General features: G+C 38.3%; 1 protein-coding gene across 1 annotated transcript in view; it reads right to left on the bottom strand.

Annotated features, from left to right (window-relative positions):
- Positions 1-407: 407 nt before the first annotated feature.
- The window catches only part of NALF1 (NALCN channel auxiliary factor 1), a gene marked incomplete at its 5' end in the record, with an annotated part of 473,501 nt that continues 456,237 nt past the window's right edge, over positions 408-17,671 (bottom strand). The window contains 2 exons of the mRNA XM_080614350.1: positions 408-1,578; positions 14,387-14,558. Of these exons, the coding sequence (XP_080470476.1) occupies positions 1,283-1,578; positions 14,387-14,558 (468 nt within the window). The 3' untranslated portion in view covers positions 408-1,282. The remainder of the gene's footprint in view (positions 1,579-14,386; positions 14,559-17,671) is intronic.

The following is a 17,671-nucleotide window of genomic DNA, read 5'->3' as shown; positions in this document are numbered from 1 at the left end:
ATTTATGAAAATGGTTGTCTATATATTTAAAAAAAAATAGTTTCTTTATCTGTGCTAACACATTCTTGTGCACCCTTTATAACTAGATTAACTTTCCACAATACGTAGATACTAGAAAAACAATGGACTCAAACCCAAAAAGATACTTGGTATTGTAGATGCTCAAAGGCTTCTAGTGTAAATTTTTGAGACAAAAAGACTTGGATTTTGGAAGCTCTTTGCTCCCATTCCTCATGAAAGCTGCTGGTTATATGACAGCAGGAGAACCCAAAACGTAATTCACAATGAATGCCAATCCTTCACCTCCAATATGAAGGCTTCCCAACTACTCAACTTGCTGAGCATAACTGGTTTTACATAGCATATCTAAAAAGGCTGCTCCTGTTCAACTGACCAGTGAGAAAGGACTGGACTTCTTCAAAACGGGTATTGGAGCAACAGTTTGTTATATATTTCTTTACATTTTTTAACTGTCCGATCCCACCTTGTAAGGAGAGCACTTGTTTGTTCAGCTAAAAGGAAACCCCTTCATGCTCCTTTTGGGTTTGCTCAGTCAACTGGTTTGTGCAAGTGGCAGAGGCACACTGGAATTGTGTACCCATTCATTGTGATTACACAGACAGAAGCAAATGTATGTTGTCTGTGATGGGAGACGGGAAGGGGAAAGGAGATGAATGGTTCCCATGGGTATGAGGACAGTTAGGTTGGTTTGGGTTTTTTTGTGATTTTTTTTTCTTTTTTTTCCTTCTTTTTTATTTTTTGTTAAATTTTGTTTCATTCTTCTTTTTGTGTTTTTTTTTTCTTGTTTTGTAGTTTTTTTAATTTTTTTTTTTTTTTTTTTTTTTTTTGCTATGTCATGGAATCATAGCAGTCATTCCTCTAATAGAAACTGACAGGACATAAAAGACAGAACTATCAGATGAACACACACAATGACTAGAAATATATTGACAGAGAAAAGACTTAATTTAGCTTTGAGAAACCGTCCCAAAAAATAAAATCCTGTATTAACAAGTGCAAAAAACAAACAAAAAAAGAAACTCCAAACATTAAAACACAGTGTATAAAATGGTGTGAGAAATTTAAGTCACCATACAGCCTTTTAGTCAATAAAAAGCTGTGTTCATGTGTCCTTGTTGTTTGGGTAGTGGCCCATTCTTTTCGTTTTACCCAAAAGGTCAATCAAGAAGAGATCTGAGGGTAAAGCACTCAGTCCTTGCTATTTTTGACTGAAGTCATTTGGGCCTGTTATGTTTCTATCATATAAGATGAATCCTTTCTTTTATTCTTCATTGGCTGAATTATCTTCCAAAGTTGTTATGCCTCCAAAGCCCAGTCCTGTTGAGTTCTGTGCTGCTGAGACTGTAAGTACTGTATGTAAGAGCATTAATACAAGAACACACAGTTTAAGTCTGCTGTTACACAGTCTTGATGCTGATGAAACTGTGAGTGATGTCCTGTGACACATTGCTGAGCCACTTGTTTTTATAGTCCCTTTGGATTGATGATCTGATAATAGTCCCCATCTGACATCACAGCATTCTGGTTCTGCATTGGTTGGATAGTTTTCATAGAGCCCTGCAGGGTAAACACAAGAAAAAACAACCATCAGGCATCAAAAGACTGCCAGAAGTTGGTAGCACAAAGGAACAGTCAATAGACTAGTCTAAGCAAAGAAATTCACATCTTTGAGAGAGCCTGAGGCCCTCAGAACACTAGCCATTTTGTATAATTAAAGTTGTTGAAGGGATATGCATTGTCTAACAGGAAGCAGCACCAAAAGATCATTTAACAGAAATATGACATTGAGCATGCTTGTGTAAAGAAACGGCATTAAAAAGTAATTATTGATGTTTGAATTATAAAGATATTTGAATTCTGCCTTTTTGGGAAGTAACAACTAATCAAACCAGACATTTCCACAAAACTTGAAAGGATCTTGAAATTACTGCTCAGTCAGTGAGCACATACTAGCAATATTACTGCCCACACAAACATAGGCCTTGAATAACGAATAATTGATACACCTACACTATTGACAATATTGATTGTCAAAGAAATACAGATCAAACAGCTTTACAGGAACAGCTTCAAACAGAACTGTGCAGAGTGTACTTCTTTACCCTACCTCAACTGAGGTTCTTCAGCTGAAGTGTACTTTTCAGCATATCATAGAGACGAGAACAACCTTTCCCTGCCATGCATCAATCAGATTGCTTGATATGTCTGACTATACATCTAGGATCTCTCTGCCTTTGGAACTTTACTGAGTTACTCAGACTGATCTGATTATGAATTTTTGAGTAGTTAGGAATTCCGTCATTTCCAAAAGATGCAACTGTCTTTTTGTAAATTGTCAATGCTGTCTGCATTTCTATATATAGGACAGTAACATAACCAGAGTATTCCATTGGTTTCTCACATATATTCTTTTCTACTATATTACAAGAACTTAATTAGGCTGGTTAATTAATAGATAAATTCAAGAATCATAGAATCATAGAACAGTTAGGGTTGGAAAGGACAAATATCTTTTCTCCATTAATCATAGAATAAATTTCGCAGTAAATAATTACTCTATGGTAGTGCTAGGTTTCACTAAAGAGCTATATATACTAAAATATTAGGATAAAGATTTTGGAAGCAGACATATAATTGTTATAATTTATATATTAACTTTACTTCTTGGAACAAGAATTACATTTTGTGTAAAGTATCACAGCAATGATTACTTTCAAAAAACAATGTCTACAAGTTTAGGCATAACATCCTTAGGTCCAAGCATCAGACTGCTTGCATTTTGTGACTAACCTGTAAGAAAAAGCAGCACACCATTAAAAAAGACAAAACAGAACTCTTTTGTTCCTACTTCTGTATTATTGATCTGCAACTAAAAAAAAAAAGTGCATTGGGTAGGCTGAGCATGTTAAAATGGAGATTAAACCTAAACTGGCACTCTTTTACATAGCTGATACAATGGTCTACTATGTTACGTGTTATCCAAGTAAAGTTGCATTTACTTTTTGATTCAATCAAGTTTTTAAAGATACAGGAATGACAACAGCTTGTCTGATTTTCTGTAAAGTCAGGGTTTACTTTGTAGGAATTAAGGCTATTTCTTTGCTCCTATGCAGTCAGACACTTAAGGCAGAGTACCAGCACTTGAAAATTATTTATTCTCTATCAGATCATCACTGAATGTACTTCATGTTTTTTAAGAGATTGTTTTGCATTTTGGAACTTGTGGACAGTTGTTAATTACAAGTATAATAAAGCAGTCTTACTCCCAACATCATATTTTCTGAGACACATCTTTTGATGTTTGCGTGCATAAGTGTGTTTTTAAACATGGTAACATACAGGAAGTGCCTCCTAAAGCAGGTAATTATATGATCAGTTCTGTGACTTCAGTTGCTCAAACTGTTAGTGGTAACTGAAGAGACACAAAGAATGGTTAATGCTTTGATCCCACTGAGGTTTGTGTACTATTCAGACTATATTTCCTGTCTTTCTTGTTATAGGAAAACCCAGACTTCCTTTGAAATCAAAGCCTATATATACAAGCTGGCAATCAAAAGGTATTTAAATAGTTCATATGCACTTACTGAATTATAAATAAATTGAAGACAACTCCACATTCAAAGCTGCATTGAACTTGTTCCTTGATGCAAATTACATTTCCTCTTTACTTCAATTCAGCAATTGAATTTAGGTTTTGAAATTGCAGTTACATATTTAATAATCAATTAACTACGGAGCCACTATTTATATGACAGTTGCAGAACATTTATATAAATTCAATCAGAGCTTTTGCACTGAGATAATAAAACTTCATGATTGTGCTTCATCACATAGTTGTTTGAAGCCATAATTATTAGTTTTGGCCCCTTGGATCTAATCAGTCTACTCAGTCAAAGAGTTACAAACCTGTGACTTACCAGAAACCCTGGAAAGCTGGCTACATCAGCCTTGGAAAAACAAGGAGAAAAAAACCTAGTTTGTTCTTTTATTAAAACATTTTATATGGGTACAGAGTTTGGGGTAAGAAGTCAAAGGGTATTGTCTTTATCCACCAAACCACCAAGGCTTCTTTCTTCCTCTTCTGTCTTTGTAGTTCAGTTTGTAGACATCATTACTCTGTATTACTTGGATGTTCAGAAATTGTATTTTTGAGACTGACTTACCAACTGTTACTGGCTCAAAACCTACTTTGCTTTTCCCTTTTCACTTAAAACTTTCAGCTCTGGATCTCCATTTCCCAACTTTTCTCAGCACTCACCCATATTTCACCAGCAAAAATCTTGGTCCAGGTGGAGGTTCTTGGATGTTGATCTTTATCAAAGATCTAGAATTTGCCAGGATACTTTTTGGTATCAAACCATTCTCCAGTCAGATATGCTATCACTCATGGAGGTCATGTAAAAGAGATCTCTTTGCTTTTTAACCAGATAGCTTTTTCGCATGCAGGTAACATTTTGATGATATTATATCTGTAGGGAATGTGTGCTACTAATGCTGATGAAAGATTAGGGTTACTCATTTGACTGAGATTATGTTAATGGAGACATGACTGAAGATAAATCCCATGTATTCTGCTCAGCTGACTCATACTGAAAGAAAAAGGAGTGACAGCATGGGCATCATGTTCACTTTGTGTGGAAACAGCTTTGGGGGAAAATCAGCAAACTGCAAATAAGCTTTATACAAGAATTAAAAACAAAAGACTGTCTATGCATGCATTGTCTGCTGATCAGCTAGATCACCAGCTAACTCACGGAACCCAGTGGTTTCTGCATGAGCACTTTAATTTCGTTTAAACAGGAAGCAGCATGCAAAACAGGTGGTTGCATTTCCACATCTCACCCCAACAATATCAGGATGTGTCATGTTCAAAGCTGTATCTGTATCTGTAGCAGTTAGTCTATCTTGGCCTGCTTCTTAATTTCTTTGCTACAGAAAGAGCTATGGAGCCATAGTATTCTGCATCAAAGGAAACTGGTCTGAAAACTGGTCTGGTTGATATATTTGTTGTCATTGATGGGTAAGTATTTTGGAAAGCCACAGAAATAAAACAGATCTTATGGTATGTTGTGGTTCTTCCCCATTTTCTTTCTGCAGAACTTAAACTGTGGTCCTTTTAAACATAGGTTTCTAATTATTTTGAGAGGCATACCAAGCTTCTTGTGCTTGAAGAAAATACCATGAACTAGAAGAAACCAGATAAGCGGATGTGGTATACCAGAAGTTTTGAATACTCCATTTTATTGTGAAGCCCAAAGTAAATAATGTGTGCCAAGACTGATCCATCCAGCAGTGACATCATTGTATCAGTGAATGCAAATACTCTGCATGACATTTCTCCTTCTGAGAAATTATTTCTGAGATTTCAATATTAACATTTTCCAACTACAGAAGGCAAAAGAACACATTAGATATTATATGACTAGATTTCACTGCTTGCTTACATCTGATCTGGAAGCCAGCACTCTTCGGTCTTATCCAGATGGTCCTCTCAATTTCTAAGTGACACATTATGATGCTTCTGTTTAGGCATGTATTTTATACCCTTCATATTATAAAAAGTAATAAAAAGAAATATAGAAGAAGGTTTAAAGATAAATTATTCTTTAGTTAAGCAGATTATTCTTAAACTGGTGAATAAGGCTGTTCAGCTCTTTTGAAAAGGCTGACATTTCAGACTCTACTCCAATTGTTGAAGGGGATCTGGGTTGCTGTAGGTTGGTTGGTTGTTTATTTTTTTAACACTGTATGTTGGTTATTTCAGACAGTTGCCTCTGGAACATTTTCCTGTCTGTATGTGTCCACATTTAAGAAAAATACATTGTGTTTCCTCACCATGAATGGATTTTTTTTTCCCCCTGAAATATGTAGAGGACCAGATTCCTCCTGCAGTTGTAAATCAGTATTATCACTATAAAACTGACTGAGCTGCTGCAAGTCAGAAAAATAAATGAGTAGCTGACTCTCAAGGCTATACAATGAACCTTTTTAGATTTGCTGAGATACAGGATAAGGGTGAGATAACTTGATGCTTGCAAGCACTTGGCTTTCCCTACCCACACCCCCTTCCAGTTTCGCTTCTATTATGTACAATTTTTTATGAAAAAGATTTACTACTGTGATATGATAGGAGTCATACATATATAAGTACTGTGTTATCATAGAAAGTTCAGGGATATCAATAAGTTAATTGTCTGTGTTGTTTTTATAGGAGAAGAACATTTGCAGCTAATAAACTTACTATAATATAGGACCTTATTCATGGGAAAGCCCCAATATTCAAGACTAGAAAAGCACTAAACTCAAAAAGATGAGTTATTAGATTGACAGGTTCTGCTTGTAAAACCATGTCAAATTTTCCTTGCAGGCAGATCCATAGTAACAATTTAAACCATGCTTGTCAAACATAAATGGGATTAATCCTGCTGTCTGTGTTAGCTTAGTATTTTGATATTTTAGGACCTACTAACACGTGTAGGCAGGAAGCAAATGACACATAATTATGAGTTATTTTTAGAGTAAGAATTTGGATCAAGTATATACTTTTTTGTCTGAGTTTGCCAAGAACAACATAAAGCAAATAGCATTCAGAGATTTTCTCTTCTTGAATTGTTCTGCAAATAAAAGATAGATGTGAAGCATTCTATATATTTCATTTTCTCGAGGAAATTGCTTTTCAAATTGCACTAGAATCACTGCATCTGTTTTGAAAGAGGCACTCTATAGCTAAACCTGCTAGTGAAACGCAAACACACATCTGCCTCTTGAGAGGAAGCTGCAGTTTAAAGAATTGTTCCCAACACCTTTGTTGAGCTTTGTTAAACAACAAACTCCTCCTACAGGTTGTTGAGAATTCTCTGTGATAATTCTCACTATGCCCTTAGAAACATTAGTGTTTGCTAGAAGCATGACTGACAGTTTAATTTCTGGTGAATATTCTTTACTCTGAAGGAGGAGGAGTTTCTGAGGAAGCATTACTTTGCATGGATCACATAAGTATATGTTACTGATATTTGCCAAAAACTGATGCATGGGAGAATATTTACATTATGCATTCCAAGCCACCGAGATGTTAATCAGAGCACATGAAATTAGGACCCTAAATTAGTATGAACTGAAGGGAAACATGAGTGAGTCAAAGCACCTGAATCACCTCCCTGGTCAGCTCCTCCGTCACTTTGTTTTCTCCTTCCACGATGAAAAGTATCAGAAGTCTGTTCAGCACAGGAGAGGAGACAAATTTGATTTTCCTCTTAGTGGAAGAAGACTCATTCTGATGACACTGCTTTTAGGAAGTACCAGACTGCTGTGCTGGTTTTGGAACAAGCTAATGCAACACATCTCTGCCTTATTGTTGCTCACTACATTTCCTTCGTTTCCTTCACAGAGGAACATAGGTGCTCTATTAAATTCCATGACAAAAAGAGTAAAGAGTGTGAGCATGTGGCTGGAATTTCCTGCCTAATACTTGCTGCTGGGTGATGGCCCTGTTGTGCCAGAAGGCACAAGAGGCCATAAATTTTGGTCAATACAAAGAAAGACCTTAGCAACACAGCTAGCTCTAATTCAGCATTCTAAAGTGGTCCAGACTTGGTACATGGACAGCAGTTTTGGGATTGTTCTCCCAGAAGCCAGAATAGGCTATGTCTGTATTAACAAGTAGTCTGGGGCAAGAGAAGATATGTAGGATGAAACAGCTGGTGCTGAGTATCTTGTGTCAACTCTAAACGCATTTTAAGGGTTTTTAACTCACTCTAGCTCTAGTCAAATTCTGTAGATCAAAATGCACATTAGCATTTGAGACATGCTAGGTATGTTCCAGTAGCACATCTCCTGGTTTAGTTTAATCCAAAGGAATCCAGTTCAAACCCTCCAAGACCTCTTCCCAGTGCAAGTTAAACAACAAGAAGTATGAACAGATTTGCTTCAAAAGTACATTCTTGAACTAGATCACTAATGCAGATGCAATTGCAGTGTTGGTGTTGACGTCATATCCTGGAAGGGCATGTGTGAGGAGAGGTCATCTCTTTGGGTATCTCTGCTGCTCATTTGGTGGAAACTGAGCAATCATGGGTTTTGGGTTTAGCAAACCGCAGGCCTAAATGGATAGTTCGGTTGTGAAGAAAGCATTTATGCCTCCTATATCCTGTCTCTGTCTCCACTGGGAGATGACAACAAGCCAAATAGAAACAGTTCATGGGCTGGACCAGTCCCCAAGCCAGCTGCATGACCACATTACTTTGGAAGGCAAGGGAAAAGCAGGAGTTGTGAATTATTACCAGTCTCTTTCCAGTGCTTTGTACATAGAGTCATACGTCTTTCATCTCTCTTTTCTCACTCAATGAGCATGTGTGAAAGAAATCTTCCACTTGTTCCATTCACACTGGGGGAAAAGAGGAAAAAATGACTACATCTATGAAAGAAAACAATCTCTTTGGTATGACGCCGTTTTCATAGGAATCACAATTAAAAACTTTGACCTAGAACTTTGCATAAGACTCATTCGTTGCAATCTGACATGTGTGGGCATGTATGCCTGAACACAGGCATTATCTCCCTTAAATAAGATTCTATTTTGCATGGGCAATTCTGGACATCTGAGCTGCAGAAAGAAACATTAGTTGAAACTTAACTCATAGGTATATAAACTCCAAAGGTCTAAACTGAAAGTAACCATTCAATTTTAATGAATATGAAAAACAGTCTGTTCCAGAACACTGTCTGATGGAAAGACCAACATTTTAGTTCTATTCCTAGAAGAAAAGGAGGAGAGTAAGACACAAATTCTTTCTAGCTAACTGCATGTTTCCATAAACAGAACCAAACTGTGATTCTGATTGTTTTGATTAATCTCCCAAGTACTTTCTTTTGTGATGCAGTTGACCCACATCCTTACATGCATTTCTACACAAGTTCTGGCTATCCACAACTAGTGTTGCATTCCCTCTCCTTTTCCCACTATCTACTTTTGTTGCAGGTAAACAAGTAAGACATTCTCAAGCTAGAATATATCTTCTTATACCAGTCCTCAAGAATTTCCAAGAAGTCTTTATTAATCCATAGTATAAACTACTTTTTTTAATGTTGTCAAAGAAAACTACTGAAAAATTTCTTGGCTAAAATTAGACAGTCCCATGCTGTGTTCTCATCACATGAACCTTCTGAGAAATGTCCTTGTTATTTCTTTTTGTTCTTATTCCTTTTTACAGCCTCCAGTACTTTTTTGTTTTGCTTTGTTTTTACAGCATCCAACCTTGAGAAAATTCTGCTCTGAAAGCAAAAAACCCAAGTCTGTGGGTTCTCTGCCCACTGATGCCACCATGCGCCTGGCTACTGCTGTGGTGGAAGAGGGCTGGCGAGGGAAGGCAGTGGCTTGGTACCGCTGCAGCAGCTCCTAGTGCCACCAGTGACATGGAGCTGCACCAGTCTCTTACTCAGCTGCAACTGAAAAATGACATGTAACATTCACACATCCTGGACTTTGTGCTGTAGTCAAAATCAAATAAAACCAGTTATCACCAGTACCCTTTTTTCTATTACTTGCCTTCCACAGTATATTAAAATGTTTTATAGAAGTCAGTCTTCTGTCTTTCCATTAGCCTCAATCTCTACTGGACCTTAGAGGAAATAGTCTGTTACCATGGAGAGGAGGAAGGAAAGCCCTTATTATAAAATTGTTGCTTCTGAAACATTGTTAAAGAAAATCAGAATCCACAAATTCTTAATGTTTCTCAGATAAGTCATCCTGTTTAGGGGGCTCCTTTATTTTCTCCAGAAACTATTTTCTAATTAATAGCTTTTCTTAGCTAGCTAGCTAGTCTTTCATCAGTTTCATGGATGAAAACAATATTGAAACAGCATAACCCAGTTCAGTTCCTGCTGGGTTTCTCTGAAAATGGAAGTGAAAATTTCAAAAAAGGACCTGTAGCATTTCTCTCCATGGGATACCATCAGAGTCAGGAGCAGCAAGGATTTTCAAGAGTAATTTCAATGAGTGACAGGCTGTGGCAAAATGCTGTTCATGAGGAATTCATGAGGAATTGTTTCCTGTAGCAGAGCTCAATGGTGACCAGCTTCACAGTGAAGTTAGATCAATTGGAGACAGCAGACAAGGAGCTATAAGACTTAAATATCAAATAGATATATCTGTGATCTGACTCTTCTGGCTTTTGCCAATGAATTTAACAAATGACAGGAAGAGCAGAATCCCAGAACATGTCTGTCAAACAGGAGCTCACAGAGAGAGCAGCAGAAGAGGTTCTTCAAGACAACGGTGACCTGCTTTCAGTTGCTTTTCAGCAAAAGGATTCAAGTTAACTGTCAAGCCACAAGCTATGCTGAGGTAGAGTATTTTTTCTACTGTTGAACTCACTGTACTGTTTTCACTAAGCTGCAGAGAAATTTAATTCTTTAGTCCCACAGCAGCTATTAGTCTAATACCTTGTTTAGCAGAATGAAGTCCTCTTATAGAGAGCTGCAGAGGTTGACCATGGGCCTGTATTCTGGACAAAGTTTGAACTGCAGCCTTGCACTTCTCAGCATCATCTCTTGCATAAAACTGCCTAGCATCAGCATGCTTACTCCTATGGGTCTGTGAATACAAGCTCAGCTCTGCTGATGCTGAGGGTCTTGACTTGAGAGGACAAAAAGTTCAACCAAATATTAGTGAACTGCTGAGATGAGATTGAGGTTTCCCTGATTTTAAGTGTCTGCAATAAGACTTTGGTGACTAATAGCAGCTACAGCAAACAAGAGAGCAGCCAGCACTGTTAGCAGAGCATAGAGAGCTAGTCAGCTCACCAGGGGCAGATGCCCACTTAGACTGAATTAAATAGCTCTACCAATTACACCAGATCTTCAGTGACTCTAGTGAGAACTTAATCACAGAGTTTACGCATGGATACCCATGCTACTAATGCCTGCAGCAAAATGAGTTTTATCCTTTGCTAAATCTGCTTTTCATCCCAAACTGAGATATCGACTAAGTAATCTTTGCAAGGTCATCTATTTTGTGTGTCTTAGGAATGAATTTGGACTTGAAGATAAAATAGAAAAAATGAAGATGTGGATATGTATTTCCTAAGAGATTTTCTGAAATAATTACAAATATGGTTTTGTTTATTGTTTGTTTATTCTTTGCATTGCATATGTATATGTATACACACACGTATATACGTGCACACACACTCATATATATTGCATACATATTGTAAATAAAAATGTCCTCAGCTTCTCACTTCAGCTTTTAGTGTCTTATTTTAAACTGGAAAATATCACTCATTTGCTTATGGTGTATGCACATTGGAAGGCATATTTATGAAATGCACTGAAGTGCTAAATTTATTACGTTATTGATGACTACCAAATTGTAACTCAGGTTACAATTCATTATATTGTCTTTTGCGTACGGATGAATATTGCTCAACTGTTTGCAATAGACTACCAGAACCTCCCTAAATCCAAACACAGTTATAAGGTGAAGTGAGTTGACACAAATATTATGCCTGATTCTGAGACGTTATAGAACATTTATGGGGTTTTATATTTTACTCTGCTTTCAAGTAGCTTACACCATAAGCAACTGATAAGCAACCATGTGCATACACCATAAGCAACTGATTTTGTATCAAGGTTTTCAGTGCAGCCCTAATTTAATGTTGAGGATGTCTAATTTCAGATATTTGGAGCAGGATGTCAAAAGATCTAAGTGTTGAAGTGCCTTTTTACTGATTCAGTGGGAATAAGTTGCCTAAATATCGCAAGATTCTCCGATGATAATCTAGACACCAGAAAGCTGCAGATAGCATTGATATAAGGTGAAGTTTTGTAAGGATGTCTCCCAGCCAGTCCTGAAAAAAGTGTATGAGGCACCTGAGATGTACTAAAGCTACTTCTTGACTACTATGTCCTCCCTGGTTGGATCATCCTGAGATAGTGTTTGAGCAGAATGAAATGTAAAATGAACCAAACCATTTTATAAATGTGTACCTTTAAAAATTAATATACTCACAGAATGTAAAAAAGCTCAAGAACAGACCAGAAGATCAGCTCTTTACAGGTGAACAACTAATTCCTAAAATTCTTCGCTAGTGACAGACCTTTTCCTTACATAAAAGACAGACTACGGAAAACGTAGGCCCCCTCCGGAAGATATTGGGAGAACTGGCTACCCGGGATGTGGAGAAGGCTGAGGTTCTTAATGACTTCTTTGCCTCGGTCTTCACTGGCAAAGTCTCTGACCGCACCACCCAAGTTTTGGAAGGCGGACGCAGGGACTGTGAGAATGAAGACCCTAGGCCCACTGTAGGAGAGGATCTAATTCGAGACCATCTTAAAAACCTAAATGTACACAAGTCCATGGGACCTGACGAAATCTATCTGCGGGTCCTGAAGGAGCTGGCGAATGAAGTTGCTAAGCCACTGGCCATCATATTTGGAAAATGATGGCAGTCAGGTGAAGTTCCCGATGACTGGAAAAAGGGAAATATAGCCCCCATTTTCAAGAAGGGGAAAATGGATGACCAATGAAATTATAGACCAGTCAGTCTCGCCTCTGTGCCTGGCAAAATCTTGGAGCAGATTCTCCTGGAAGACACGCTAAGGCACATGAAAAACAACAAGATGCTTGGTGACAGCCAGCATGGCTTCACTAAGGGGAAATCCTGCCTGACCAATTTGGTGGCCTTCTACGATGGGGCTACAAAACTGATGGACAGGGGCAGAGCACTTGAAGTCATCTACCTGGACTTGTGCAAAGCGTTCGACACTGTCCCACATGACATTCTTGTCTCTAAATTGGAGAGACGTCAATTTGACGGGTGGACCACTTGGTGGATAAAGAACTGGATGGATGGCTGCACGCAAAGGGTTGTGGTCAATGGCTCGATGTCCGGCTGGAGACCAGTAATGAGTGGTGTCCCTCAGGGATCGGTGTTGGGACCGGTCTTGTTCAACATCTTTGTTGGTGACATGGACAGTGGGATTGAGTGCACACTCAGCAAGTTTGCCGATGACACCAAGCTGTGTGTGTTGATACGCCGGAGGGAAGGGATGTCATCCAGAGGGACCTCGACACGCTTGTGAGGTGGGCTGATGCCAACCTTATGAAGTTTAACCATGCCAAGTGCAAGGTCCTACACCTGGCTCAGAGCAATCCCAGGCACAGCTACAGGTTGGGCAGAGAAGGGATTCAGAGCAGCCCTGCAGAGAAGGACTTGGGGGTGTTGGTCAGTGAGAAAATGAAGATGAGCTGGCTTCAGTGTGCGCTCGCAGCCCAGAAAGCCAGCCGTATCCTGGGCTGCATCAAGAGGAGCGTGACCAGCAGGTCGAAGGAGGTGATCCTGCCCCTCTACTCTGCTCTCCTCTCGTGAGACCTCACTTGGAGTATTGTGTGCAGTTCTGGTGTCCTCAACATAAAAAGGACATGGAACTGTTGGAGCAAGTCCAGAGGAGGGCCACAAGGATGATCAGGGGAGTGAAGCACCTCCTGTACGAAGACAGGCTGAGAAAGTTGGGGCTGTTCAACCCAGAGAAGAGAAGGCTGCGTGGAGACCTCAGAGCAGCCTTCCAGTATCTGAAGGGGGCCTACAAGGATGCTGGGGAGGGACTCTTCATCAGGGACTGTAGTGACAGGACAAGGGGTAACGGGTTAAAACTGAAACAGAGGAAGTTTAGATTGGATATAAGAAATTCTTTACTGTGGGAGTGGTGAGGCACTGGAATGGGTTGCCCAGGGAGGTTGTGAATGCTCCATCCTTGGCGGTGTTCAAGGCCAGGTTGGATGAGGCCTTGGGTGGCATGGTTTAGTGTGAGGTGTCCTTGCCCATGGCAGGTGGGTTGGAACGAGATGATCTTAAGGTCCTTTCCAACCCTAACTATTCTATGATTCTATGATTTACTTTCAAAGAGCTGCACAGTTTTGATTGCTACACTTCAGAATCTTTGTTTATTTAACTTTAGAAGGCAGTTGAACAAAGGTGAATATACTAAAAACTGGACTTGTTTTTTTCTTTTTTTCTGAATATTGCATGACCCAGAGCTTCTTTACTCCGAGCACTGCATGATACAGAGCAATAAAACTCTTCCATCAAATTATTAAGCATAAAAAACCCCAAGCCAAAACCAATTTATTCTAGTAATTTTGTTTTGTAAAGTTAATGACTATGGCAAGCTATAGCATAAATGTGCATTACTAATCTGGGCTCAAATCCTAGCACCTCTGATAGGTGAGGTGTGCTCACCTGTATTTGTGACAGGGAATACCTTCAGGTTCTCATAGTTAGTGCTAATGGAAGAAACATTATCCACACTCTCCTATACATATAGACTTATGAAAACAAGTGAAATTAGCTTTTCTATACTATACCTGTACAGATGAAACTTGATAGTCCTCCATAGATGACATCATCATTGTCTGGTAATATAAAGGGACACCTCGTTTGAACCTCCAAACAGTATTGCTTGCAAGGAATTCTGTTGCTGCAGTGAAACTGTGTGACTTCAAAATACTGGGAACAGAGCCAAGCTTTGTAGACAGTCTGGAAAAAGAGAAGAACCAGAGGTATAGATGGATGACAACAGCACTGTCATTATTAGAAGAACATACTGTACTATACACCTACATTAATGCTGCTTCTAAGTAAATTTTGAGAAAATATCACCTGAGTAAAACATACTCTTAACTTTTGACTATCTTCCCACTTCAGAAATGAAAACTTCAGCCAAGTAATTCAAAAGAAGTAGTCAAGACTAAGCTTATGCTGTTATTTTATCTTTGTTTGTAAACAAGTATGTCTCTTAGATTTTTTTATTTATTATTAGACTTTTTTATTAGACACATGCACACATGCCACAACCCCCTCTCCCTGTATCATATAAAAACTGAGATCCTAACCTCATTTGAAGCAGGTCTGAGAAAAAATTCTGAAAGTAAGCGCAAGTAAGAGCTTAAAACTAGGCTCAGGTCAGCTCTGCTCTTTATATCATCTAGAGCTAAGCTATCAGGTTGCAATAGATGGTGCTGCTTCTCTTCAAATAAAACCTTATCCAGTGCTCAGCGCAAACACATTTCCTGATCACCGACAGCTGTAGACTAGAGGAAAAAACTGCAACAGTGAGGATCACTGTCTACGTTTGGAAACTAAAAGGTATACATTAAAAATGCTGTCATCTGATGCTGTGAAGTCATGGCTGCAGGATCTGTGATTATTACGATTATCATCATTTAAACAGAAAAGCAAAATAAACATGAAAATTGTAGTTTCTTTTGCTTTTTTTCTTCTGATCAGTGGTCTCTGTCATAAGGATTAAACTAGCCTTTTGTGCACAGAAAAGTTTCACATGTGATCATACAAAAATAGATTTCACACTAGGCTACGAAGGTGACGAAAAATCTTTGAGGCTGTCTACAGAGAGAGTTTTGTTTGCTTCCCATTTTTTTCCACTTATCTGTTTTGAAGTACATTATTTACCGGCTTGATACTTGCTATCTAGGTTGTTATACAAGAAAAATTTCCTTTTTGTATTCATTCAGAATATCTGAAAAGTAACTGCCTTTCCTTTATCACAGGCTGAAAAGCAATATAGTCAACTGATTATTTGCATTCTTCCTAGACCTGTTTTCAACAAAAAAGGGAACAGATTACATTTTTTAAGCACTCAAACTCCAAAACCTGACACCTGAAAGAAGCAGTCTAGCTGAGAGTTTGGTTTCATTTCAGCATGCTTCATCTCATCAGTTATAATTTTATTCACGTAAATAGCAGCTTAAATTGTATAATTAATTTAAATGTATTAGTCCCAGGATCACAAAACTTTTATCTTCCCTTGCTTGCAATGGTGACAGGTTAAGGTTGCCAGGTGATAAAGTGAAGCCTTTATTACTAATCTATGTTTTGTGAGTATCTCTTTATAGTAGCTTTTGCTTACTGCATTCTGTAGAACATGATTTTTTTTTTTAATTACAAATTCAATTTTAATTGCTTACAAAGCTTTCTTATCCACAATAAATGATTAATGAGAAGGAAGACTAGGCAATGTGTGTACTTTTTGCTTTTCAATAAACTTCTAAAGAGCAAGTGGTTTTCCCAGTGTTGACTAGATCTCCCATTACACTTTTAATGCTTCAGCTCCTATATTGACAATTGCAACAATAAAAGAAATAAAGTAATTGTTTTTCTATTTTTAGTTAGTGAGCAGTCTACTGGTCTGACACAAATGTTGTGCCTGGTAACAGATAAATATTCACAGGTGTTCCTTCCTGATCACTAAAGCTGTACACCTGTTTAGTATGAACACGCCTGCTTAGTATGAACATGTTCTCTTCATAGACTGGATCTAAGAGTAGTAAGGTGGTTTATGAATATATTTGAAAATGTACAACAGTTATAGGAAGTGTATTGAACAGCAACCATGCCTGTAATAAGGAAATGAGCAAAGCTATGTATTTACTTAAGCAAGACAGAAAATAAATGTTTATTGAAAAGCAGAAGAAAATAATGCAATCATAGGTTTAATTTAAGTATGTTTCTTTTGTGAACATTTTTATGCATTCAGTCTCAGTTTGTACACATCATCTTCACGAGTTTTCAGCTTTGGCTCAAAACTGCATTTGAACTCATGAGTATACCTGTTCCTGAAATCTGTTTATCAGATTACTGTCTTTCACTCTGTAGATATGTAGAAGTGCTACCCAAGAGGGAGTACAGAAGCATAAGAACAGATCTCATATTTGTGCATACCACTAACTAACTGCTCAGCAGCCTTTCCATGAGACCCATATGTGACCCAACTGAGTAAGTAGATTCAGAGCAGTTTTATTTTGTTTCAGAGATAGTGAAAGGTGACTTAGAATCATAGAATCATAGAATAGTTAGGGTTGGAAAGGACCTTAAGATCATCTAGTTCCAACGCCCCTGCCATGGGCAGGGACACCCCACACTAAACCATGTCACCCAAGGCCTCATCCAACCTGGCCTTGAACACTGCCAAGGACGGAGCGTTCACAACCTCCCTGGGCAACCCATTCCAGTGCCTCACCACCCTAACAGTAAAGAATTTCTTCCTTATATCCAATCTAAACTTCCCCTGTTTAAGTCTGAACCCGTTACCCCTTGTCCTGTCACTTCTTTAGCTTAAATATTAGAAGTCCATGATTTGGAAATGAAGTGTATTGAAATTTCTAAGAAAATTTCTTAATAAAAAAGTAGATATTAAGGCCTTCTTATACCCCACAAAATAGAAGGTTTGGTATGGAATTCTTCTATATCTCCTAGCAAATTCCAAATACTGATTTCCAGAATCTTAAAACATGCACTGTACAGCAAAGACTGAAACTATAAATGAAAATATATATTGGCTTGTATTTTCAGTACAATTTCTGCTACATATTTTGTTCTTTTGTATGTGTTCATACAAACGTAAAATCATAGAATGGTTTGGGTTGGAAGGGACCTTAAAGATCACCTAGTTCCAATTCCCTGTGGTGGGCAGGGACACCTTCCAGGTTGGTTAAAGCCCCATCCAACCTGGCCTTGAACACTGCCAGGGGTCGGGCATCCACAACTTCTCTGGGCAACCTGTATCAGTGTCTCATCACCTTCACAGTAAAGAATTTGTTCCTTATATGTAAACCTACTCTTTCTTAGATTAA

This window comes from Psittacula echo, assembly GCF_963264785.1.
Source record: "Psittacula echo genome assembly, chromosome: 3".
NCBI classification, from domain to species: domain Eukaryota; kingdom Metazoa; phylum Chordata; class Aves; order Psittaciformes; family Psittacidae; genus Psittacula; species Psittacula echo.
Note: the sequence above shows the minus strand (reverse complement) of the source record. Positions and strands in the feature narration are given on the sequence as shown.